At 44.6% G+C, this 26,043-nt stretch overlaps 1 protein-coding gene and 2 long non-coding RNA genes across 12 annotated transcripts in view; 2 read left to right on the top strand and 1 right to left on the bottom strand.

Moving 5' to 3' along the window:
* The window catches only part of AUTS2 (activator of transcription and developmental regulator AUTS2), a 1,122,443-nt gene that overhangs the window by 336,336 nt on the left and 760,064 nt on the right, over positions 1–26,043 (bottom strand). For 9 of the 10 annotated variants that reach the window (XM_064677606.1, XM_064677609.1, XM_064677612.1 and 6 more), the window contains 5 exons: positions 25,648–25,789; positions 25,009–25,086; positions 23,621–23,704; positions 22,514–22,736; positions 14,500–17,679 (listed from right to left, as the gene is read on the bottom strand). In XM_064677606.1, coding sequence (XP_064533676.1) covers positions 16,440–17,679; positions 22,514–22,736; positions 23,621–23,704; positions 25,009–25,086; positions 25,648–25,789 — 1,767 coding nt within the window. In that variant the 3' untranslated portion in view covers positions 14,500–16,439. Of the gene's footprint in view, positions 1–14,499; positions 17,680–22,513; positions 22,737–23,620; positions 23,705–25,008; positions 25,087–25,647; positions 25,790–26,043 lie in introns of those variants that run through there. The other variant, XM_064677607.1, reaches the window with a different exon arrangement.
* On the top strand, positions 939–2,554 carry LOC135425388 (uncharacterized). Its single transcript, XR_010435588.1, has 2 exons — positions 939–1,267; positions 1,775–2,554. It is a non-coding gene; the product is annotated as an uncharacterized LOC135425388 (long non-coding RNA).
* LOC135425389 (uncharacterized) lies at positions 8,270–17,680 on the top strand. Its single transcript, XR_010435589.1, has 2 exons — positions 8,270–12,729; positions 13,853–17,680. It is a non-coding gene; the product is annotated as an uncharacterized LOC135425389 (long non-coding RNA).

The raw sequence follows: 26,043 nt of genomic DNA, 5'->3' as shown, positions 1-26,043 counted from the left end.
ATTTCTGGTGCAGGCTGGGTTCAGCCACCCATTTGCAGGAAGGTAACGTGATGTTAAAAAGCATAAATAAGGATTATTTATGCTTTATTTATTTATTGCTGATTTTTGTTGCTTTATTTCTGATGGCTTTCTGATACTGAAATGCTTTAAGCACTGCTCTAATCCACGTTGCACTCATGAGTTTGAATCCAGTCATGTAAAGAGCTGGTCTAAGTGAACAGTTGCCCATAACCAGCCTCATTACAACTCAATTAAGTCCATTTGCAGAGTGCATTGCAGAACTGGCCCCTCAGGAATTTCTTATGTTCCTGAAGCTTATTAAATTGCTAGATATCTTCAACAAGGCAACAGCTCTGCATCCAAACCATCATTTATTCCTATTTGCCTGGTTAGCACTAGCCACCTGTTAGCTCTTATTTTTGCACAACTGGACACTTCCATTCCTATAAAACTTTCCCCATTTTCATAATAATCTGGCTTTTAACACCAATCCCCTGACCAAATAGTGCAAAACTCTGTTTTTCAGCTGCTCTGACATGAAGTAATAGCCCACTGTCATGGACAATGTTGTACCAGAGGACATTCATGCTCCTCAGGTAATTGCCAAGCATGACTTCAGTTCTACAGAAGCTATTATGAGAAATAAAACCTAATTTGCAAGCTCTGTTTTTTAAAACAAATTTATTCACTGCACAGCAACCTGTTTAGCAGAGCCTTTTCCCTGTCCTGTGATGTGGGTGCTGCCAGGCCTGTTTCCACACAATTCATGAACACCTGCCTGACCTCTCCACCCAAAAGTACATCCACTGGCTCCAGGTGGCAGAGATGCTCTGATGTGCTTGCTTGTCTTGCAAAGCATTTACGTCACAAAGTCAGAAGAATGGTATGTTACTGAATCACAGAATGCCTCCAGTTTTAAGGAACCCACAAGGATCAACAAGTCCAATTCCCCTCTCCTTGCAGGACCACCAAAAACTAAACCTTGTGACAAAGAGTGTCCTCCAGATGCTCCTTGAACTGTCACGTTTGGTGCCATGAGCACTGCTCTGGGGAGCCTGTTCCAGGGACCAACCACCTCCCAGAGAAGAGCCTTGTCCTAATGTCCAACCTGAACTTCCCCTGGCAGCTTCACTCCATTCCCTCGTGCCCTGCCCTGGTCAGAGGGAGGAGATCAGCACCTCCCCTCAAGGAAGGTGCAGCTGCCAGGAGACCCCCTCAGCCTCCTCTTGTCCAGGCTGAACAAGACAAGGCACCTCAGCCACTCCTTGTAAGTCTTGCCCTAAATTAACTTACACTCCCATTCCAGGAGCCTTGCTGCTGTTTGGAGACAGAATCCCAGACTGAACACACATTTGTTTGCAGTCCCAGGGCTGGGCCTCCCAAAAACTGCTGCCAGCTACTGCACTGTTCCTTCAGAGAAGTGAGAAGAATTAGCAAGTTAGAGTAGTGATAAGTAATTCTTTTCTCTGAGGGGGAAATGCATTTTTTTATTAATAAATAAAAGTAAAACTTCAGTCAGAGATAACCTGTCACAACAGAAAGAAGTGAAAAAGGTTTATTTTCTCAAGGAATAGCTAAGGTTGAGCAGGTACTATGTTAGAAAGATTTTAGGCATCAGCAAGGTACAACCAGCAATTTTTCTGCTGTGTTTCCCCCTCCCCTCTCAGCAGTGATTCTGAAGCACATAACCAAATTCTTAGTCAATGTAATGTCAAATAGCACAAAAAACCCCACTCCCTCACAGTCACATCTTCCTTTGGTATCCCTGTGACAGCATTCCCACTCCTCGTGTTTACAGCCTGTTACTTCCTGATGGTTGCCCTCTCCTTGCTTTGGATCTCAGAAAAGTGAAATGTTGATATTGAAAGAGAAATTCATCTGTGTGATGAGTAGTTACCCGGCATAGAAGCTGTCAAACCATGGAAGTGTCTTACAACTGCCATAGAATAATGAAAATATTCTTTAAAACTGTGACAACTGCAAAGTGAAACAGAAAATGAAGCTGCCTACACCTGGAGACTGCTCTCCCCTGTGTGAGCACATCAGCCTCTGCTCTGGACTGCACAGCAGGTTTCATGGAATCACAGAATCCTCTGAGTTGGAAGGGACCCACGAGGATCATCGAGTCCAACTCTTCCATGACTGGGCTGGACAGGGATTAAACCCACAACCTTGGTGTTATTAACACCGTGCTGTAACCAAGGGACAGACAGACCATTCTGCTTCCCGTTTCCCCTCTGCCAAAACAAGGCATTGCTGCAGTCCTGTTTTGGAGGAGATGGGAGATCTGCCAGGATCCCAAGGGCAAGCAGCTCCTTGCAAAGGATAAGCCTTGGTGTGGAGCAGGATGGCTGATGGAGCCTCACCATGGTCAGGGGCACCCATAGACAAGCAAAGGCAGCTCAGGCTGGAGGAAGTCTCAGCTCACTTGAGGAGAAGCTGAGGAAAACCTCTGGCCAGTGCAGAGCACAATTCCAGCCTTTCAGAGAATGCAGTCTACATAATGAATGTGGTTTTTCAGGAGTCAAAATAAAGATGGACATGAAGCTTCAAACTCTGCAGAGTCCATAATACCTGAACCTGCACCCTGACTGTCACACAGCAAAGCACTTGCTTTACACAGAGGATCACAAAGATTCTGCTTGCCACAGTTCCTGAAAAGCTGCTCATTTCAGTGAATCAGACTTTGTCTCATTGAAAACATTTCTTGACTCTATGAAAAGCTGAAGATTTATATGCTTTAGACACTTAGGCAGAGATTTCCACAGGTCACCAGGGAACTGGGATGTTGAGCTCTTGCCAGAAGTCTGAACATTGAAGAGTGAGTACAGGCAAGCAAATATTCGAGGTATTTAACCTTCTCCAAAGGTACCAAGGCTAAGCACCCAGGTGACTAACCACCTGCAGAAACACAAGCTCCAGATTTTGGGAGGTCATTTCTGTCAGCATGGAGCAGCCATTAGGAGATGTGGGAGATCCAACACCTTTGCCTCAGCCTTCAGTGCTCCTGAAGGGGACTGCAGGGCAGAGCATCAGTGGCTTCAGGGCTGTTAATCATTGCTGTGGTTTTATATGAAGTCCAAGTGCAAAGGTGGGGCGGGGGGACATTTAGCAGGGCTGCTTTGAGGGCAGAGAAATATGAGATTACAGTTAAGAGTGGAAGATTGGTATTATCAAATCAATACCCTACAATAAATATAATGTGTTGATCCAATTAGCTGAGTGGAGCAAGATGAATCTGGGGGCTATTGCTGAAACAGGAAAATTGCAAGAGGCTAAAATTAAATGCACCCAAAAGAGAGGGGCAATGGAAATAATACTCTAAAACAATGAGCTTGGGTGACTCTGTGCAGTTTGAAAATTTAAGCTGAGTACAGAGGTCATCATGGAATTTTTGGAGCTTTTATTCCAGAGGCTGAACAGAGACAAGTTCTTCCACAAGTGAAAACACAACAATGCCAAAATTCTGCAGATGAAGCTTGTTAAACTGTTTGCTAAATACCTTTGCACTGTAACACATTGAAAAGAAAGAGAAGTATCACTGTAATGATGTAGCTGCTTGCAGAGCTCGTTAACTCGTCCCACAGCCCCCTGTCCTCAGTGAACTCAGCAGCCAGATTTAGCAGGAGCTGGGGAAATAACGGGGAGGAGGCAGGAGCTATGGAAATATCAGGGAGGAGGCAGCAGTCAGGCTAAGAAAAGAACTGGCAGCCGAGGAAGGACAGGTATTTCAGACAGTTCCCAACACTTAAAGAACTCAGCTCTCAGTCTGTGGGTGTGTTTGCTCAGCATCTTGACTCAGTGGCCGTTCCACACAACAGCAAAGCAATAATTCCAACTAAGCACACCAGGAAAACTTCTCTCCCTGAATGTTTAAGGAGCAGCTAATGAAGACTGGCTCATGCATGCATTCATTAAAATTCTCTCAGCACCGAGCAGTTCAGCTTTTAAGTTTCATGTGCAGCTTGAAAGCCAGGCAGAAGCCAAACCGTTTGGAAGAACAGCATCTCTTCAGAGGATTAGGAATTAAGTAAACTGCACATTAGAGATAAAATAGGGGAGTGCTTGTCTTTATTCTTAATAATAAACCACAAGGCATTGAGCTACACAGCATGATTAGCTCCTTTCAACTCCTCACTACTACTGCTGAGACAGCAATGTGGCAGTTTCACCGAAACATTAAAGAATACGGAGCGATTAAGTTAAAATTAAGTGAATTTAGGGCAGGCAGAAGTGCTACATTGCAACCCAAAAGGGATAAGTCTTTTGTTTGGGTAAAGAGCAGCTTAAGCTCTAGTAGTGTTAGAATGGATTCCTGGAAAACAGGAGTTATTCATGGTTTGAAGCCACCAGCTCTGGGGCTGGACATGTTACTCTGCATCTCTCCTCTCCTTCCTGAGTCACCTGGGTACTTGGTCTCTAAAACATCAGCCCTGCAGTGGTGCCTGCCAGGCTGGGGAAAAGGATGAATTTGGGGAACCACAGCTGAGGGCTCATCCCCTCCTCCTTCAGCAGCTCCATACAGTCCTGAATGTCATGTTTCTGTGACTGGATTCCTCATTTATAAACTGCTCTTACAAACATGACAAAAATACAAAACAACCCCAGACAACCGAAGAACAGTTAAGTCTGTGAGATACAGAGATACTGAACAACCAGGGGCCATTTGGACCATTAAACAATCAGCTCAACACACACAAGACATCAGCAAAACCCATGACTGATCAGACTCCTGGGAATGAAAACATTCTCCACAAGATGGACAGAGGTCTGTGTTCACTGTGGACCTGCAAGTACTCAACTCCTCTCTATGGTTTAGTGAGATACTAAATTTATCCTACTGTACCCTGACCTTGTTTAGGATGACTGGAGTAAGAGAAGGAACAGATCAAACCTCCCAGCCCTGCTCCCTCCAAACTTCAGCCGTAGCCTATGAACCCGCACACTTTGTCCCTTACTGTCACCTTCCACCCGTGGGAGAAGCTCACCTGAAAGCTGTTGGTTTGAGTACCTACCAAATCCTACCCTAAAGTGCTTCTTCAGTGCTTGAAAAAACTGGGCAATACATAAACCACTAAAAACACTTTGGCACCAAAGCCCATCCTGTTAAGGCAAAGCTGTTTCCTTGTCTTTGCACAGTCTTGGTTGGGCCATCCCTGGTTAGGGAGCCACCTTTTCCTGCCTTACAGAGCCTGGCACAGGTGACTCGGACCCAAAACTAAGCAAATCTAAACAAGCAAACACATGCCTTAGCCCAGTGAGCAGCTGGAGCTCTGTGGTGGCCTTTAGGCACTGCCTAAAACAGGGCTGAGTGCCACGAGCACACAGTCAGTGTGCCAGGATGGGCCCTGAGGTGGCTGCCACCACAAGGCAGAATTAGAGCTGCTGAAAGTCTTCCAGGAAAACACTGGAAAAAGGCAACGAATCAAAATGAAAATGCCTCCTGCAATGGACTCTCTTCCAACAACAGGGGCCAGTTCCCCACGGACTCTCTTAGGCTGCAGGGATTTCACAACGTCTCAGGCAGAGCAGACACATAAATCACCTGAAAGGGCTTTTGGTTTAACTCTACAGCACCAGCAGTGTTTGGAAACTTGTGTCTACCAAAGTTGGCAGAGCTTCCTGATTGGTGGATTCTGCTCCCCTCAGGGAAAATATGAGAAGGGAGCCTTTGGTCAGATTTCAAAGGAAAATATCTTCGGTCTTTGGGTTCCTCTGGACTGATACGTGTCAGCATTTTGAGAACCTGAAAGTCTGATTACTGCCAAGACCCAGTTATTGGCTTGGCTTGCTCTGGAATATGCCCTGGGATTCACAGAGAGCCTGAACTCTGCTTCCTGAAGCTGGCATGGTCCCAGGTCCCTGTCTGCCCTGTGGCAAACCACCCCAGGCTGTGGCTGTGCTGGGGCATTAGAAACCATTACTTCATCCTGGGTAAACATTTTAAAATGACACTTCCTGTTTTGTCTTTTAAAGTTATCAGGAGAGTTTCATTCTCCACCCAGAAGAATGACTTCTCTTGTTTACTGTTTCCATAGATCTACAGGATGGAGATATAATACAATGGATAATATACACAGAGAAGTTTGGAATATTAGGCTCATTTTGATCTTGGGTAAACTATGTAAACCTGAGAGTCTCCTACTGAGCTGCAGAGGCAACAAGAGCTCCACAACCCCAACCTGGTGGCTGTTTATCTTTACTAAACCAACCAAAATAGGTGATTTTGCCCCAACTCTTGCAGTAACATCTCTAATAAATGTTTTCATACCTGTGAGAAATTCAGGAACTCCTGGGATTCCTCTGATGCTCAGCAGTGAGAGAGTTTATTACCTTCAGCAGGTCTTCAGTTACCTACAGGAAGAAAAGATTCACAAGCATCATCAGCCTTTCCACTTGCTGATTCAGAAATGCATAAAAAACCCCTTTTTATTTTGCAACTGAATTTCCATTAATTTCCATTTAGACCTCCTGTTTATCTCCCAGTTAGACCATCCTCTGTCCCTTGCTCCAAAGCAGAAATATCCCCACACAAGATCCTCCCCCAGGCTAATGTTCAGGTGGTGGTTTTATACCCACCAGATATTTCAGAGGTGCTAACTCTGTATTTGCCTCCCAGATAATCCATCTGAACTTCCTGAAGTCAACCACCTGCCAAAAAACCACAAGATAATAGCAAGCCAATCTTCCTTTGTAGAGCCAAAACTCTGGTATTCTAGACAAAAGAAAATCCTACTATTTTACACTTAATCATCACATTTTGTCTTTTGTCCCCCACAATATATATATTTGTGAGGGTCTTTTGCTGTCTTGATGAGTTAAGTGAGAGATTTCACTGATGGGATGCAATTTCACTGGTGGGATGCATTTAAAAAGAAAATCAAAAGCAAGAATCACCAACAGGTGTGGTGTTGCAGAGCTGTCTTCTTATTTTTCAGCTGGATTCCCAGGTTCAGCAAAGTGCTGTGTTCACACATCAACATGCAGCAGGTATTTTGGAAGTCAAATTCAAGGACATTCATGGTTTAGCCTTTTGGTGACAGGCAAATTCAGTCCTGCACATTTGGGGAGAAACTTGTCAAAGGTACAGGCACAAAAGCAAGGTCCAGTTTGATTCCACAGATTCCAGAATTTCGTAGAAACTCATGTAGATTATCAATTAGTCAGAGATCCACCCACTCTATGCTAGATTTGCTGCAAATAGACTGTTCCCTGTTTCATCAAGCAGTCATGGTGCCATTCAGAGCAAAGTTTGCTCAGCCAAAGCTGTGGAGACAGGGAACAGGTTCCTGGAGTTCAGAATTAGCAGTGATATAAAGCTATTGCAGTCATTACAGAACAATTCTTAAAATCCAATGCCCACATCGATTGTAGTCTCTCCAAATTCAAGCCAACCCAAAGATAAAACTAAATAATCTGCCAGAATAGACTTACTGCATTGCTAATGGGTATTAGAAAATGTAACTGCAGGAACAAAAAAGGAATAAAACAAAAAGACCACGATGAAACCTCTTTTATAGAATTCCTAATAACAAATATAAAAGTTCTTTACAAGAGACAAGGCAGGAGGGAAGGGCAGGGAGAAAAGCATCACTTATCACAGTGAAAAAACAAAGGCACAGATTCTTAATATTCATCTTAAGACTCCCCAGCAGGCTGGAACAGAAATCAAACCTGAAGCCTCAGTCCTTTGCTTTGAAACACAATTGTAAAACGTGTAGTCGTCTGAAGAAACATGCTACAGAACAACACACACTTAATTTACCTCCACACAACTGGAGTGAGAGCAAATTTTATGTCTAATTCCACACAGTCTGGCTTCATCCTCACATTACCAGAGCTCAGGAGTCCCCCTGTCACACCAAACCTATACGATGCTGGTGTGAGCACAATTTCCCCTTCAAAATCCTCGAGATCCTCGTTCTCACACCCAAAGTGGACACAGCCCATCCTGTGTCCAGCTGTCTGCTCCCACCGTCCTGCTGTCCACCCATCCCAGCCGGGCTGTGCCAGGACGGTGTCCAGGGAAAACAACTTTTCCCACCCAAACTTGTCTAATGAAACTCAACTTTGGCAAAGAAAAGAAACTACTAAAGGGTTTCTCTTGCTCCCCAGCATCCTGCCTTCTTTTCAAGTTCAAAGTGAGAAATTACACAGGCTGTTGGGGAAGAGGCAACAAGGTGAATATGAGTGGCAAAAATCTGAAAAGAGAGGAGTTGTTGGGCGTTTCTTTCCCCTCTCTAAACAGGCTTTTATTTCCCTTTAATTCTTACTTTTAGCCGGGTTTATGTGGAGCTGCAGGTCACCACATTGATCTTCCCTGGCATTTCTGCTGCTGCTGCCAGTCTGTCCTCCCGAAGGCTGAGGGCACCAGGGACCACGTTCCGAGGAGCTGGCGGAGAAAGCAAAGCGTTTGCTGCCTGTTTTTATGACAAGTAAATGAACACATGCGAACCCCAGTCTGTCGCACCTGCTCCTTTTCCCACTTCATTTTTCCATCACCTCAGGCGACACATGAACTTACAGACAGTATGGGTTTTTTCCCTCAGCCTTTACTTCTAACTTGCTGCGTTCCTCAAGATGTTTCTCAAGATGCCTTTATCAAAATAACTCCCGACCAGACTCTCCCCCCAGCCCCTCACAGCTCTAAAATAAGAAGCGGGAGCTGCTGAGATCTGTGCAGAGCTCGAGGCGCGGCCGCCCGAGGGGCGCCGGCTGCCGCCTCTCTGCAGCGCGGCACAAGAGCTGCGGGCAGGGAGGGTCCATTTGGGGGTTAAAAACCCAAACAGCCCCCAAAAGTCGTATTTTTGGCTTTGTGAGAGCTGCTCGAGCCGCAGCCCGCCACCTCCCTCTAGCGCCCGAGCGCGCCGGCCCCGCCGCCATCTTGGCCGGGCTTTCCCTCTCCCACACTGCCCTCTGCAGCTCCATCCCGGGCCATGCCTCCCGCTGAGGAGAGAAAACATAAAAAACCCATAATAAATATAATATAAAAAGTCCTTCCTTATGTTAGAGAGGGGGTCCTTCCAGTAAGGATGATCTGAGAAGACCCACGGCGTTCCCCGAGACGCCAACACCTCGCAGGCCCGGCCGCCTCAGCGCCAGCACAGGGTCTCGTGCATCTTGACAAGAATCTCTCGGGTTTTTGCACTAAAACCAACAAATTGAGGCGTCATCAGATTGCACTAAAGATGCTCAATCAGTTTGCACAAACAGGTCACCATCAGCCGTGTTTCTACCCCCTTCTGGTGCAGGACAGGTGCCCTGGAGAGCTGGGCTGGCCGGCACAGGCGCAGACATACCTACCCACCCCGGCTGCATTTTGCTAAAATAGATTCTTCAAAGCAATAGATTAGTACATTGCTGTAGCATTCAGTGATGTATTTACTGCTGCAAAGCTCCAGATGCTCTGTAAGCCACAATAATACAGTTAAGTGGAAAATGAGTCATTTAAAACCATAATGACTATCATAGCATGACTCCGCTGACAACAAGCCCCGGCGGTAACGCTGCGAGGTGGATGAGACCTCATCCAGATTGTCAGGGCTGTGGGGCACGTCAAGCTCTGCCTTCAGGGCAGGGCCTGCAGCCCCCCAGCCCTGGTGCTGCCAGGGGAGCACCCCTGATGTCGGGGTGGGGATGGCCAGGGTGCTGAGGTGCCCCTGTGAGCCCCCATCTCCTCAGCACTGCGCTCCACCTCACTGCCGGCATCATGGAAACGCTGCTGTGGCTCCCAGGTGAGAAGAGCTGGGCACCTGGATTTCAGCTGTGAGGATGCAGAGCTCAGTTCTCCTCACCAGCATTCCCAGGTGCCCTGGGAGCAGGTGGCAAGCGGCTGCCACCCTTCCCAAAGGCTCCTGGTCAGACACCCCAGGCTGTGCCCATGGGGACGGATGCGTTTCCAGGTGCTTGCCATGGTTAGTCTGGGGACAGGCAATATGAGGAGGGACATGAAGGCTCCTCCAGCCCCGCTGTGGTCCTCAGCCAGGCTAGACAGCAGTGGGGCCATGTGGGTCCATGCCTTGCTGCTCCTCAGGCAGCCCCTTGGGTGAGTCAGGAGAGAGAGCGCAGCATCAGGGAAATCACAGGATCCCAGAATATGCTGAGCTAGGAAGGGACCCACATTGAGTCCAATCCTTAGCCCTGCACAGGCCCCTCTGTGCCCCAGAGGATCATCCAAACACTCCTTGAGCTCTGGCAGCCTTGGTGCTGTGCCCACTGCCCTGGGGAGCCCATTCCATGTTGGCTCTCCGCAAAGGCAAATAGGGTAGAAAAGGTAAAAGCAGGGCCAAGCTTTCTGCTGGTATTAAGCAGACAGCTCTGGTGATGGTAAATAAACCATTTTAATTTGTCTTAGGAAATTTGGCATCAGTTTTTTCCCCCATCTCCAAAGGAAGAAATTCTCTTGCTTAGGCTTTGGCTAATTGTTTCAAAAGCCAGGTAATGGAAAAATCAGATGGATGTGCTCACTAACGGCAGAGACTTTAAGGAGCTCGTAGAATGGAATCATAGTATATCCTGAGGGAAGGGACCCACAGGATCACTGAGTCCAACACACACTAACTCACACTGTACATACAATTTGCTATAGAGAACCATCTTTTATTCCCTTAACACAAGCAATGTGCTTTGTTGCTGGACTGTAACACTGTGCAATTTAAGCCTAACTCTCCAAAATACAATTGCCTTTATCGAGCTGAATGCTCTGGGTATGGACCACTTCCAGTGCCTTGTATTAAATGTGATAAAGCAAGGTCACTCCTTAATCAACCTGACCAGTGCCTGTCACAGCACCGCTGGGATTACTCTCATTTATGCGGGGGACCAGGAGAGCTCCTCACAGATCAGACTCTCATAAAAATAATTTACTGCTACATTCACCTTGCCCAAAACAGCAGAGCCATCCCGTCACCCTGCAAACATTTCAGGCTCTCTTGAACTACCCTCTTGTGGTACGGCTGCAGAACGACATCTTCTTCTAACAGCTTAAAATACATCCAGTGCTGCTTCACTTTCTAGGATTAACTGAGACAAAGCTTTCCTTTTGGAGTGCAATAACACCCTTTTTTTTATCAACGAGCTCCAAATGCATCATGTTTCCACCAAATACACCAAGCTCCCCAAAATAGGGACGACTGAAAATCCCAGGAAGTTTATAGTTCCATTTTTAGTTGTCTGTGAAAGAAAACAAATTTCCAAGCTTTTAATGCAGTTCCTGCTGCATAAAGCACCCCCTGCCCCCTCAACAGTGATTCAACAGAAACTAGTTAAGGGCTTTGAAGATGCGAAGCAAAAGATACATTTCATAATCATATTGTATATTTGATAGGTAAAGGCTCTATGTAATGAGCTGATTAAGTTCTTGCTTAATTATTTTCTTGTATTGAAACAAAGATAATTGTACCAGGGGTGGGTGGTTCAGTTCCTAGGGCTAAATGCAAGCTTTTTGAGCAGAGAAACATATAAATTCAACCAAGAAAAATGCTGCACTCGAAGTGAGTTTCAATGTTGAGCAATAATGATGATTAAACAAGCCACATTAAGTGCTAAAATACAGCATATCTGCCCTCAGTAATCAGAATGACCACAGGCCTTATCAGCTTGGGTCAATACTCGAGGTACTTGAATTATCAATAAATAAGTAAACCCATTCTTTCCTGGATAAGTTTAACAAATCTAGGGTGCCAGTAGTTGTTAACATGGGTGAGGGTTGAAAGTGCTTTCTAAAAAAAGAAATTCCTCATCTCCTACCACCACTGACTCTGCAATTTACCTGATCCAGGCTCTTTTTTTTGTTCTCAAGTGGCCCGGACAGTAACCTCGTTGCCCTGGGTGACTCCTGGGCTGACTCAGGCACCTGGTGTTCCACTGGTGACTCTGAGTTTTGTGTTCCCAACAGCACTTTTCCCATGTATAAAACAGGGATTACCAGCCCAGTAGAAGAAACACCAAATGGCAGCACAAAGGACGGGGGAGACTGTAGGGTGGCACCGTGATTTCATCCCCTGCTCCTGGCTGGATTGAGCTTCATCCCTGATATTGTGCCTGACAGCATGTGAGCATTTGGACAGCTATCAATACCTGTGTTTCCATATGCAGGCAGTGAAGGAATGAGAAGGGGGATATTCTTTATCACCAGGAAATACCTTTTGCTAACATGATTTCAGTTGCAAGATACCTGTAGAAAAGGAAAGGTGTGTGTCCCCAGCACATTGCCAGCTGGGAACTTCCACCTTGCCCACGGCCACAAGCAGTCCCAGCCCCTCCAGCTGGAGCAGGACACTGGGAGAACAGTGTGCCCTCACCTGCGGCTCTGGTTCCCCTCAGCTGGCACAAATCTGGAGTCTTTTGTAGAGGTTAGCATGGCTAATTCACCGAGGCCTTCAGTTTTAATACTACTGAGGGAGTTTTTTGTATTACAGCAGCACTGGGCAATGCTCACTTGCCCCAGCCAGGGCAGCAAGCACAGTGCAATCATAGAGTGAGATACAGACTGTCCCCAAAGACCTTCACTTAAAGAATGGCCAGGATTGGTACTTACAGTGGGAACAAGGGAGCTCTGACAGACTGTAAACCAGCAGGGGAGGAGGAAGCCCCACCACTCCTTTGCACGCACTTCTCTCAACCAGCAAAGTTAGAGGTTTGTCTTCATCCAGAGTAAAGGCAGAGTCACCTTCAAAAGGCAATTCAGCCCGTTTCAGTTGGGATCCTGCTCCAAATCAGCTTCTGAAGGTATGCTCAAAGCTGGCAGATGGAGTCCAAAGAAAGAAATTGGTTTATCCAGGTGGGACTTAACCGAGTCACTGTGGAAGTAACAAAACCCCTGTGATCTGAGCCTTTGGCCACTGTTTGAACCACAGCTCACTCTTCTTCCTTGCCAGAACCAGAGCAGCAAGCCAAGGAGCTCCTCTGGAAAACAACATGACCACTGGTATGTTACCTTATTCCAGGGGGCTTTCAGCAGGGTCACCTGCAGGTGTGAAGCAGCAGTTAGGAGTTCAAAGCAGCAAGAATTGTGCTAAAGAATTACTTAACAAGGCACAGCCACAGCGAACGAAAATTTACTTTCAGTAAAGTCCTCCCCTATCTTCCAGTCCAGCAAGGACTACAGTTTTCATGAGCTCATACAGGCAAAGGTAAAAAGGAACAAAAATATAAGATGTCTGTGACTTTTGGGAAAATATTCTGCAGTGTCTATTGCTGCCTGTGATAGATTTAGCTGTCATAGGCCATGAGAGAGAAAAGGACTGCAAAGACTGCAGCAGTAAGGTCTGCATAGATGAAAACCAGGCTAGAGCAAGGTATTAGTAAGGAAAAACAAAGACAATATAGAAAGTTAAAAAAGAAGGGTCAAAGTATGGCATAAAATGAACATTGTATTGGGAAACAAATGTTAGGAGTGCTTTCAAAGATTCCTCTCCTGTACACTATGGCTGGCATCTCAACTGGTGACAGGAAGATGCTAAGTTAAGTGGAAAAATAGTTGGAGTGATGGAAGGTGGGACTTTAAAGCCTAAAGCAAAGTCCTGGGTGCTGTAAGCACAGTAGCTGAGGGCTTTCTAGGATCTAAATCTCACACAACCTACAGAATTAATACCCTTACCACTCATTTCATTCCCACAGATGGTACTTGGTGTGGTCTTTAAATGAACTTCATTTCTTAAAAACTAGGGAATTCAAAAATAGAAGATTTAAGACAAATGTCCTGAAGAGAAATGTCCTTGCAAAAAAGATCAAATTGTCTATACCTGCAAGTTAACATCCCTGTATCAAACTTCTGAAAAACAAGGAAGGCACCTGAAAAAGTTTAAAAGCATTAAAAAAATCTGTTTTCATCTCTTTCTATACCTCTCAGGCATATTCCTCTGAGCATCACCAGCAGTAGAAGACTTGACACACGGATCTTAAATTGGATTGAAATCAAAGGGAGTGAAAGCCTCAATGCTTCCTGGGACTCTGGGAGTGAGGGCTCATTGGCTTAATTGAGAATTAAGGACCAGCAGCAAGAGTTTGCTCAGCACCTGGGAGGACAAAGATCATAGTCTGGACAATGAAGAGCATGTTTCTTCCCCCTGAAGACACCGACAGAGCTGTCAGGGCTCTTCTGAGCCTGGAAGACGATGCTTTCATCAGAACCTCTCTCGTGGGGACCCTCACACTCGCTCCAGTAGTTCCATCCTTCTGTGGCCACCTAGAACTGGTTTCAGTCAGAAACCCAGAAGGCTTTTAATGATGTGCATCCAGAAGACTGAGATTATGGCCTAATTAAAATCTAATCCAAGTAGGGTAGTACTATATTTTAAAGAAGCCAAGGATGTGGTCTCCTTTTTGTTCCTTTTTCTCCGATTACTCTAATAATTTTAATAAGATGGCTTAGAAAAGCTTGCCTTTTCCTTTCCATTTTTAACAGCTATTCCTTCTGAACAAAACCCCACTGTTGGGAAAAAGGATTTCTTCCCCATGGCAACGCTGGGGTACTCCACACAAAGAAGCACCTAGCAGTTTAGTTCACATTTTTTAATAACATGGCACAATTTACATTACACAAGTCTTCGCTGATGAGGAAACATGCTGAAGATTGAGAGCCGCTTCACTTTGCTTTTCACATAGGATCTAGAAAGGACTTTATTACATACAGGATAAACAGCAAAAAGGTTTGTATATAACAATCTCTTTACAATACTGAAAGCTACCACTACGGTTCCAGTGTACATATTCCTCAGGGTCGGGATTTTTTTTTTGATTTTTCCTTTTGTTCTTAAAAAAAAAAAGAAAAAAAAGGAAAAAAAAAAAGATAAAAAAAAAAGAAAAGAAACCACCGCACAACATCTGGAGTTCACAAAATCTGAAGCTCACAACTAAACCTTCAGTTGACTACTAAAATAGATCTCTGATCATTAGAAACAACTGTCTGTAGTTAACTTTTTTCTTTTTTTTTTTCTTTTTTTTTTGCCAAAACAGGGTAACAACTTCAGATAGCACTTTAATACACTAGAAGACCAATGGAACTAATTTTATTTCATACATATATTTTACAGTCCAGTAGACAAGATATTGAATTCTCTCTGATAAAGTCATATTCTCTCCAAATATTTAGACAAGAAACTTAATGCATTATAAAAAAGTGTGCTATGAAAAGACAAGATTTCAGAAGATTGATGCATATTTGTAAAAAGGACCATGTTCTTCATGTTATTTCATGGCTTCTGTGATTAGGGAACAACAAGGCTGGCCTGTTAACTCTTCACAGACTTTATTACCAACTGAAATACAATAAATTGCATTATGAAATCTGCAATGGAGTTCATTAATTAAACACTGATCCACAGTGAAAACATATCCATCATTTAGAAAAGTATTCTTGTCGGATTTGTTCCAAGGTAGCTAAAAATCCCATAACACAAAAAAAAAAAAAAGCGTGTGTACAGATAAAAATGACAGACTGGCAATAAAACCAGACATGAATGGCTATAAGCAGATGCTCTTCCAGAAAGAAATCTGACATGTTCAGTGACAGAAGTTCTGGAAAAGATCCAGCATTTGATTATTCCTGTTTAACCCAGATGAATGTGACTGAAAACCAACTGGCCATGACTTCAGTACCGGTGCTTACAGAGCACTGACCCTGACGCCGTGGAAGCGACACACGAGCTCCAGTGACCTCAGCAGCCTCATGCAGGGCTCCAGACAGAAAACTGCACCTCTAGTGGGCTGTTTCTTCATCAAAACAAGCAAGAGAAATAGGCTCCTATTAGAAATGAGCTTGTTCAGGGAAAATATGACTTTAATTATGTTGTGTGTTGAAAAGGCTCCTTTGAGTTATAAAGGCTTTTGTGAAAAGCCTTAAATTCATTGCATAGTTGAAGGGGTTTAGCTGTCTATAACAATATATGTAACACAGCATAAGCAGACTGTGTTGATCAATATTAAGTTTGCAAATAGCACAGTTTAAGAAGTATTAATGTATTATGTTACTTAATTTTATCTATTTACATTTGTACAAAGTAAAGCTTTCATCTTACCCTTTTTGCATATATGAACCATTAACCCATGAAGCAATCTTTTTACATAAATATCTACAATTGACTTCATTTCTGGTCTGAAAGAGCTTTGTAGGGTTGACATTGGTGGTGGCTTGTTTCTAGTCAAATCACTCAGATTGATGTCTTGTTCTTCAGTTCGAATATTGAAATTCTTAAACTAGAAATAAAATAGAGTAGGAGACACGAGAAACGTATGGACTTGGCTAAAAGATCTGGAAAATTTCAACATATAATATACAAAAAAAACCATTTCAAAATCTTTGCACTCGGGTCTATACATATTGTACAGTGGGTCACATCCCCAGTCTGTAGCAATGACTAGTAAGAAGGTCTTTATATTATGTTCATGTACAACGTTTTTGTCCTTCTTTCTGTGTTTTTTATTCAGTCTCACTCTGCTTATCGAGCTTCAATGTCCTTGAGGGTGTGAGAGGGGGGCCTCTCCCTCATCTCCGTGGACAGAGGAGTAGTCCTTCTGGGAGACCCGGGCCGAGGTCCCAGCGTGGAAATAAGAGGCGGGGGGGCACTGAGAGCTGCTGTGGGGGGAGTTTTGTTGAGGATGCCGTTCTGGTGTGCCGTGGGGGGGCTGACTCGGGGGTAGTGCATGCTGGGGAGTCCCGGGGTGATGAGGCTGGGGTGGGGCAGGTGCCCGTCCAGGGCGGCCGGGTGCACCGAGTGCAGGCGCGCGTGCTCGTAGTCCTCCCGCAGCATGTGCAGCCGCTCCCGCTCGTCCAGGTGGGTGCCCCGCTCGTGCTCGCGCCGAGGGTCGACAGACAGAGGGTGGTGGTGATGGTGGTGGTGGTTGTAGTCGTGAGGCTCCCGATCCCTGAACGACCTGTCTGCTTCGTACAGTCTTGGCGTGGAAAGACGGTGAAGGGGGTCATTCCTTAGCAAAAAGTCTCTGCCCAGGGGGTCTCTCCGATGAATATCCAGCTCTCTGTACGGATCTCTCAAGGGATCCCTCATCGGGTCCCAGTGGAAAGAAGGATAGGGGAAACGTTCTCCACCAGGAATTGGGCTAATTCCCATAAAAGGCGTCATCATGCGAGTCCTATCCAGGCCACTGATGCTGTTCATGTGATGTATTCCAGTTACACCTACAGTCATGGGCATAGACACTAGAGGACTTGGATGGACGTTGGATGTAGATATAGGTGGTGGCTGATCAGATGACCGATGAGTCTGAGGTCCCTCAGGTTGAACATCATGGTCTTCCTTTCGCTCTTCCTTCACTTTGACTTCGTTGCTTTTCTTGGGATTCTCGTACGCCGGCTCGTTCTTCCTCTCGGCCTCGCGGTTTGAGGTGCTGTTGGGCCTGGTGCTCTCCACAACGGGGGGCCTGGCATAGGGGGAAGGAACCCTGGGCATCTGCTTAGACTCTTCCACCACTCGGCTTTCATGGCTCAGGCCTTCTTTCTCCGAAATATAGTTGTCCTTCACCTTGTGCTCTTCAACATTAATTTCCTTCCGGGATTCGGAGTGATCCCTCTCTCGTTCTTTGGGTTTCTCTTTCTCTCGGACCTCGGGGTTCAGATGGCTCCTGATCTGCTCGTTTGAGCTGCGGTTATGTCCGAGGGAATTTACTGGATGGATTGGTGCTGGCGAAGGATGGCTGGAGTGTCTTTTCTCAATGCTCTCCCTACAAGAAAGAGAAGTGTGAAAATGAAGGCATGAGAAGCTCTGCAGATAAAACAAAGCATCAGGTGTCTGGCTCTCTGCTCGTGGCTTTGCAGAGAGTTGGTAACATGCACCATTAATGCACTGTGCCTTTGGCACACCCAAAACACCAGAAGAACATCCCATCTCTAAACTTGGCCTGTTCTATTATCTCATCCCAGGAGAAGAAGATCCCAAAGCTGCTTTATGAATAATCTGATTGAGATCTCAAAGACTGAAGTCCACAGAAGGCTCCCATGGAAATCCAGGTCTAGGACACACATTTCTAAAACAACGGCCTTAAATGTTTGCAAAGAGAGAGAAAAGTAAAAACATACTAATTTCATCCAAAAAAGTGAGATAATTAAATCCGAATTATGTGTTAGTAGTATTTTACCTGCTTCTTCTATTAGGAATACGTTTGGGAAAACAGATGACTTTCAACTGACTTTTAAAAACATTTCTAGACCTGTATATGTTTACTCATTTCTCTCCTCTATTCTCTACAAATGTGTAGCTTTTCAATTTATTTCTGACAATTCGATTTATTTCTTCAAACTGAAAACAAAAGCCTCTCAAGAAACCAGTACTGCTGGTGACAACCCACCTCTCTGAACAGGTGCAGACTTCTCTAAGTGGGCAGTGTCCTCAGTGCAAGTGTTTTAACAGAGCTGGCACAGATTGTGTGACCACTTCCTCAGCAGGCAGGGACAGGGCCAATGCTAGGAAGTCTCAAAATACTGTGAATTCATCACTCTTTCAAACCTATTTATGGTGTCCAAAAGATTAGAGAATTATTGCCTGGCAGTGGACAAAAACCTAAATATGGGAATGGGTTCTGTACCAATTAGTTTCAGGAAGCGGTGTTGACCAGGAGTTGTTATGGGCAACACTAAGTGAAAAGGCTTTTCTATTTATAACTAATAAAATTCATAAGGTCAATCTAATCCTTCAGTTCCAAGGATTTTAACCTCCTACTAATTTCAGTTGATCTCTAAGTTAGAGTCTCTCCATGAAGACAGCTCCAGATGCTCAGTGTTGGACACATGCTGTTTGCTGAGCATGGAAATTCTGTTCCATGTGAGAAGGACAATGAGCTGTTAGAGGCAAAAAGTATTATGGCCATAAACTAAACCACAAGAAGTTCCACCCCAACATGAGAGAGACCTTCTCTCCACTGAGGGTGGCAGAGCACCTGGAACAGCTGCCCAGGGAGGTCTCTCAGGAGACAAAACCCACCGGGATGTGTTCCTGTGTCACCTGCTCCAGATGTCCCTGCTAAGGGGGTTGGACTGGATGATCTCTAGAGGTCCCTCCCAACCCTAATGATTCTGTGACTCTGGGAAAAGTGAGGGGTAAGCAGTGAGGCCCCTCAAGTCCCCACCAGCTCCAGTTTCCATGGTTGCTCTTTGGGTGCTGCTGAACGAGGTGTGCCCTGAACAGGCTGGGCTGAGGACACAGGGTGACATCACTCTGCACAAGATCAGCAGTACTGGCTGCCTGAAGGGCAGCTCAGAAGGAGAAGTGGACACTTGCTCCTTCACCTACACAATTTCTGCTGCCTACTTTTCTTGCTGAGCTGAACTGCCCAAGATTTCCATCTCTAAGTACTTCTGGATGGTGAAACTGCAGCAACTGCAGAAAAACTGTCTTTGAGCAGGAAACTCTCAGTATTATAATCTCACCAGAGGCATTTTTTCCTGTGCCTGGGCTGAATTGTTGAGACTGTCATTTTATGGGCCATGTCTGAGAGACCTCCAAGAGTCCAGAATGTGACTGTTAGAAAACATTTGGAAGAGGGAGCATTTGGTACCAGAACTGCCAAGTCTGCACTGTCCAACAAATAACTCCTTGGTATCAGGTTCTGCCTTGACTGACTGTGACCTAAACAGTCTGGAAATCCCATCCTGGCCTAATTTCCCTCCTCTTGCTTTCCACTGAGAGTTGAGGTGTTTGATTTAACAGCTGCCAGATCTGGACACATGGAGACCAAGTCAAGGCACTCCAATGAAGGATTCTCAAGTTGATGACTCAATTCTTTTACTTTGCTGGGAAAGCACTGGCTTGTGGGCTCTGCAATACCTAATCTTTTATTTATTTTGCTCACAGGACTAGTTCAGAGGGCACCCTTAATTGTTTTATTTCACTAGGAAAGCCCATTGAGTCCTTTCACTGATATTTAATCAATTTTCCATGTAATTGATGTATTTTAAATGACACATAAAATTTAGAGAAAATAACAGGCATTTTCTGTAATTAAAGAAAAATATATGTGCAACCAAAATAACATATTCCTTTGCCAGTTGCATCCTACTTAATGATAGTGTTGTATCATCTCAAGAGCCTAATGATTAGACAGCTCATTTAAGTGAACTCCAAGTAATCCAGTGGTCAGAGAAGGAATTTTTTATCCTCAGATACATCAAGGGCTCCTTAGGTTAAAAATATGGGAACAACTCTAAGCCACTGCCTCCACAAAGAAGAAACTTAAAATGGTGTTCTCCAGTGAACTTATTAGTACATAAAAGAAGTTCTGAGGCTGCACTGAAAAACACTGAATTTCTTATGCTGAGGACTTTGCCTTATTTTATGTTGATAAAAAGATCAAGAGATTCTTGTGGGTTTTTTTAATGCTCTAGGTTTACATACACTTAAATGACATTATTAGATTGGAAGTGCTCAGCAACATCTTTTAAAATACCACTGAGAAGGAACAAATCCTTTTTTCACATTAGCTATTTTTATTGATTGTTTTTTTTTTTTTTCCTAATGCTGGGCTGGCATAAGAGTCCTTAAAACAAACAAACAGAAAACCCCTCCACAACTGCAATCACAGAATATCCCAAGCTGGAAGGGACCCACAATAACTCCTGACACTGATCTTAGTGGGGCAGAGCCAGGCCCAGAGATACCTTTCCACTGAAGGCAGAAGGAATTGAGATCAATGCTTTTGGCTTCATGGCCCATTTCAGGGCTGATAAAGTTACACCCTTGACAGGATGATTTTGAGATTAAACCATCCCCCTGGGTGTGATTCCCAGTTCTTTCTGTTTGGGCAAATTAGCTTAAAAGAGGTGACAAAGACCGGGCCCTCAACTCGACAGCAGAGCTCCACCTCCCCCTGCAGGTGCCACCGAATGTTACAGGGGTAGGAGAGGCTCACAAACTCTCCAGACTTTTTCTACACAGGGAACACGACTCCAGGAAGGGATTCTCAGTCTCAAACAGGCAAAGGTGGAAACATGGTGCAAAGTCCAACTCTCCAACCCCCCCCCCAGCAAGGCAGCACTAGATGGGCAAAAACATCACTGCACTGGACTGGAAGCCAGAGTTGTGCACAGGTATGAGTATGAATGATGCTTGCTGGGAAGCTCTCAAATTATTGCAAAGAAACATGTTCTGGGCTATGATATGGAGTTCAGCAATGTCAAAGCAGCTCGCAAGGAATGTGTTTTGGAAAGGGATTTTCTTCAGCAGGAACACTTCATAAGAAAACAACAAAACAGCAACCAAAATAATCACATAACCCTACAGGTTACCCAAATCAGTAGTAACTAAAATGCTTTGCCATTCAAGCCAGTAAAGTTACTCACATGCTTAAGCATTTTGCAGGGCAGAATCCCCAATTTGTAACAGCAATTTCTTTTGAAGCATTAACACCAGACATGAAAATAATGAAGCTATGCTACCAAACAGAAAATATTCCAAATGGAAAATGTAGGTGAAAAGATCTGTAGTTTGTCTTGCTTTTACAACAACACAGAAAAGCTCTTACATGTATTTTTAGAATATCTAATGTGTTAGCATAACTTCTTTTAGAAAAGGCTACTAATGCTTATATTTGGGTTAGTGACAGAGAAGTCAGAAAAGCACATCTCCTAAATATTCTTTAATGTTAAAAAATTAGAAACAAATAGCCATTATGTATTAATGTGCAAACTTAACAGGAAAGCCATCAAGCCACAACTGAAAAAAGCTGAAATCAGCCTCTCTACATTTTTCAAGGAAGGCATGACACTTGCTGAATGGCAAATTCTTATAATTTGGTACTTCATTGTTAAGAGGAATTAACTGTATAATGGGAACAGTCCTGACAAAAAATATATGACCAGGTTTTACTTTCCATTAACCCTTCCCAGCCTGGACATGTTAGTGTGCAAGTCCATGTCAAACGCTGAAGAGAAACTGTGCTTGAAGGTGTGTAAAGGCAGTGCATGTGGGGGGCCTTTTGAGGGGATTAAGGTGCATTTCATGAAGTGCATGCTCTGACCCTTCCTGTGGCATTGGCACATGACATCCCCTGTGCCCTTCAGTGTTAGCATCTCACACCTTTCTCACTGGTCCCTCTGCTCAGGCTGCTTGGGAAGAGGGAGGGAGCGTTACTTGTTTTGCAGACAAAGTCCAATTGACAAAGTTATTGAAGCATTTGAAGGTGCAGATACGTGTCTGATGGACTTCAGAATCCTTTTTTTCCATCCTGTCAGGCACTATCTACACATTAAATCTTCAAGAGGCCTATGACAACATGACCCACAAGGTGACAGACAGGGTGTGTGGGTCTGGTTCTATTCCCACTTGCCACTGCCTGAACTCTGCTCCAGCAGGGCTCCTCTGGATGAAGTGCAGGGCAGGTGGGAAGAGAAACAGAGGACGTAGGAAACACCTGAGTTAGAAACTTCTTCCACGCTGTCCCAGGCAGCTCCAGCTGCGCCTCCAGTGCAGCTCTGGGTTCCCAATGTGCCAGGCTGGGAAGGGTTAAAAGCGGAACGGAGCCCCAAGCTTCGAACTAGACAATTCTTGGAAGTTTTCTTTCGTACCTTTCTTTGTCATCTTTACTAACAGATGAGTCTCGTTTATCTACATCTCTATCTCTGTCATGAGCTGCAGCAGATGAACTGCGCTCCAGCTCTCCTGGCTTCAGCCAGGGCGGAGGGGTCGGGAACGAAGGAGGAGTTCGGTGCAGTCGGTTCCAGGGCTCGTGAGGGTTGCTAAAGCTCTGCATACTGGGGCCATCCTTGTGGCCGAACACTGAGTTGGGTGCTGAAATGGTGAAGTGGAAAACAAAAAGGTTTAAGAAAAAGGTATGCTCTAGTGAAGGTACTTACCAAAACAACTTTTACAGCACTCAGAGTTAAAATGAATACATATTATTGGGAGCTGGAAAAGGAAAGGAGATTAACAGAGATTCATTAGAGGGTCTCGTTCCTAAAAAATGGGCAGGCATCTGACAGCTCTTTTAATTGGAAAGGGGAATGCTGTGGATAAAATTGAGTGGGGATGAAGGAGGAAGATAAAAGTGGCAATGATCATTATTCCACATATTTTGGAGACATCAGGAAATGACCATTATACAGACTATAAATAATGGAACTTGTTGCATTTGATCCTGAACCAAAACAAAATAATATGTGACCAAAACCATGCCAGATCTGAAGGATGGAGAAAGATAGTGATTTTTACAAGGATGATCTTTTGTGACTGCCCAAATCTAGAGAAATGTTGATGATCCTGGACTAATAAATGCAGGTCAGTGATCTTTTCCAGGCACATGGCCTGGATTACTGGTGAGAAAGGGAAAAAATAAAATCTTTCCATCCCCAGCTGGGGATGCTGCACACATTAACTGCTTCTGAACATGCAACAAACCCCTGGGAAATTTCACAACCACTCACAGGTTCTCTATTTTTAATTTTTTTTTTAAATAAACAATGTAATGGTGACATTTAGCACTTCGTTGAACCCAAACCATTAAGTAATTAATGGAAAATTATTTACTGATGAGTGAAAAAGGTCGCTTTGCAAATTCCCACCTCTTAGTGGTACGTGGTCTAATCAACTGGCAAACCAGACAGCAAACAGCCCCCATCACTCCATACTCTCCTGAGTTTCACAGCCAAAGAGGATTCAAAGCCAAAGGTACTCACTGACTGTGGGGTTCCCGAGCCCCCCGAAGGCGTTGCTGCCCACGGCGGTGAGGCCGCTGAAGGACGCCGGGCGGTTGAAGGGCTCTGCAAACCAACACAAACAGCTCAGGCTCCCTGCACGTTGGGAATTCTGCAAAGCATTCCTCTGCCATCCTACTGCATCCCAGTGCTGTGCCCAGCACTGGTGGAACATGGTCCTCCCACAGCACAGCACTGACTGTGAGGGGCTGGCACAGAAACGACGGGGGTTTGTTCCTGTGCTCCTGTCCCCTACTACAAAACCCTCCTCTTCAAAGAAAACCAAGAGGTTAAAATATACACAATACTGCATTTAAAGCCTGCAAACATCTCCATTTTTACTTCCTTTTATTCCCTTCCAGTTCAATTCCATGGTTTTCTTCAGGAAACCTCCCTGGCTAGTAAGACTATTATTAACTCTGGCAACTGTGCTCCAAACACCCTCAGGCCATGTCTCCTAAACCAGAGCCAGGATATAAATAAAATGTCCCATTACACTGATGTGTTCTGCTGACCTGACAACTGTGGAATTCTCCTGGTATTTATTGCTAATAGTATATGAAAAACTAGTGTGGACTGAAAAATGCAGGAACAATTCTTTTAGTAGTTAACGCACACAGGCTATAGGAAAGTCATATAAGCAAATTCTCACTTTATTTTGGAGTAGTCTGACAATTTTGATGAAGCCACTTCTGATAAATAACAGCACAGAGAAAAGGAAGCCCAAACCCTTTCCTATAGGCAGCAGAGTGCAGAATGATAAACCTGCATTGTGTGTCTGCTTTGTCAATTTGTGACCCTCCCAAATTCTTCCCTATGCAAAATAAAATGCCAACTTAGTGTCTTGATCTCAGATGTTCCCATAAGGAGCAGAGCACCTTATTAAACAGCAGGGAGTTAGAAGGGAAATAACAACACCTGGTAACTTGGGTGGTTCTGGTTTTCAATGTGTATTTTCACTAACAGACACACCTGAGGACAGATCACAAGATTTTAAGGATATATTTCCCGCTCACTTTAATGGAAAACCAGACATCTAAGTAGGAGATAGGAAAAGAAACACCTCTATGATCCAAAGCCTTGACCCTAAGGCAATTTTTTTGGCTGGTTATAACATAAATCCAGTGAAACCCAAGCAGCCCTGTCACTCTGCATCTCTAAGGTCCAGATGCTTTCAGAAGTATTTCAAAACATGCTGTCAGCAACACTAGTAGTTGTATTTGAACTGCTACCTGGGTAAAGGCTAAAATTAAATGGCTAAAATGTGCAATTTGTAAAGGCTGAGCAGGATACTCCACACAGGGAATCTGGAGTGGTCTCAGTGGCCAATGTCTGAGTCGAATTCACCAGTAGTTACAGAGAGAACCTACCTAAGTGAGCAGCTGGGTTGAGGAAGTTGCTGTGGTGAGGTGGTGGGCCAAAAGGGGTGCCAGCTGGATGCCCCCCACCTGCCAAAACAAAGTAAAAGGGGTGAATTCCCAGCAAAAGCTCAGAAAGGGACTTGCTGTGCTCTGGGCTTGACCTTTATTTCTTAATTCTCTCAGGTGAGCCCAGAGTGCTGTGATTGTGGGGGCTCTCAGTCAGGATCTCATGCAGATAGCAGCTGCTTTTCCAAACACAAATTCCCAGTTAAAGGGGTGGGAGGGAATGAATGCTTCAGTAAAGAAAAAAAAAAAAAAAGAAAACACACATGAAATACAGTTTATTTCCAGCATCTCATCTCCAGGATGCACTGGACACCACTCTGTGAAGAAATGTTTCTCCATTTACTACCTGTAAATACCCCTGACATTTCAGCAGGTTGGGCCTTTGTTTTAAAAGCATGCAGAATAATTCTGAAATATTTATCAATGGACGAGAATAATTTTAAAATATTTATCAAATAGACTAATAGCCCCTGGCATGTCTTGCAGAGAGTTCATAAGCCAAAGCATATGGGAAATTCCTGGCAAGGATTAGCATTTTAATGAGCACGGAGCAAGGAGGGGGTTTCACTGCTCAGGACTCACTGGCTGTGGAGAAGAGAGTCGAGGGCCGGGCCAGGTCATGGGGGTGGTGGATGGCTCCAAAAAGGCTGGGGCCTGGTGGCCTGCTCAGAAATTCTGGTTTCAGGCCGAAGTCCAGCTTGTGTGGATCCGACTGCATCTGTTTCTGAAAGGGAAAGACAGCATTTGCAAGAGACTGTCGGAAAACACAACAGCAAAAGGCACTTTCTGAATGATGTGGGTGTAGCAGTTCATTCATACTGATGTTTTAACAGGAACATCAGTTTTTGGGACCCCCAGCATGGGTGCACAGCTGTTTTCCTGGAAGGCAGATCTAAGGCAAAGAGGGAAAAGCTCCTGCATACTTCCTGCAAAGTTCACCCGTGTTTTCACATCTGCTCACATCCACCCTCCAGGGTG

Source organism: Pseudopipra pipra, chromosome 21, assembly GCF_036250125.1.
Source record: "Pseudopipra pipra isolate bDixPip1 chromosome 21, bDixPip1.hap1, whole genome shotgun sequence".
Taxonomy (NCBI): Eukaryota; Metazoa; Chordata; class Aves; order Passeriformes; family Pipridae; genus Pseudopipra; species Pseudopipra pipra.
The sequence above is the reverse complement of the archived record's forward strand: the minus strand, read 5'-3'. Positions and strand labels throughout refer to the sequence as shown.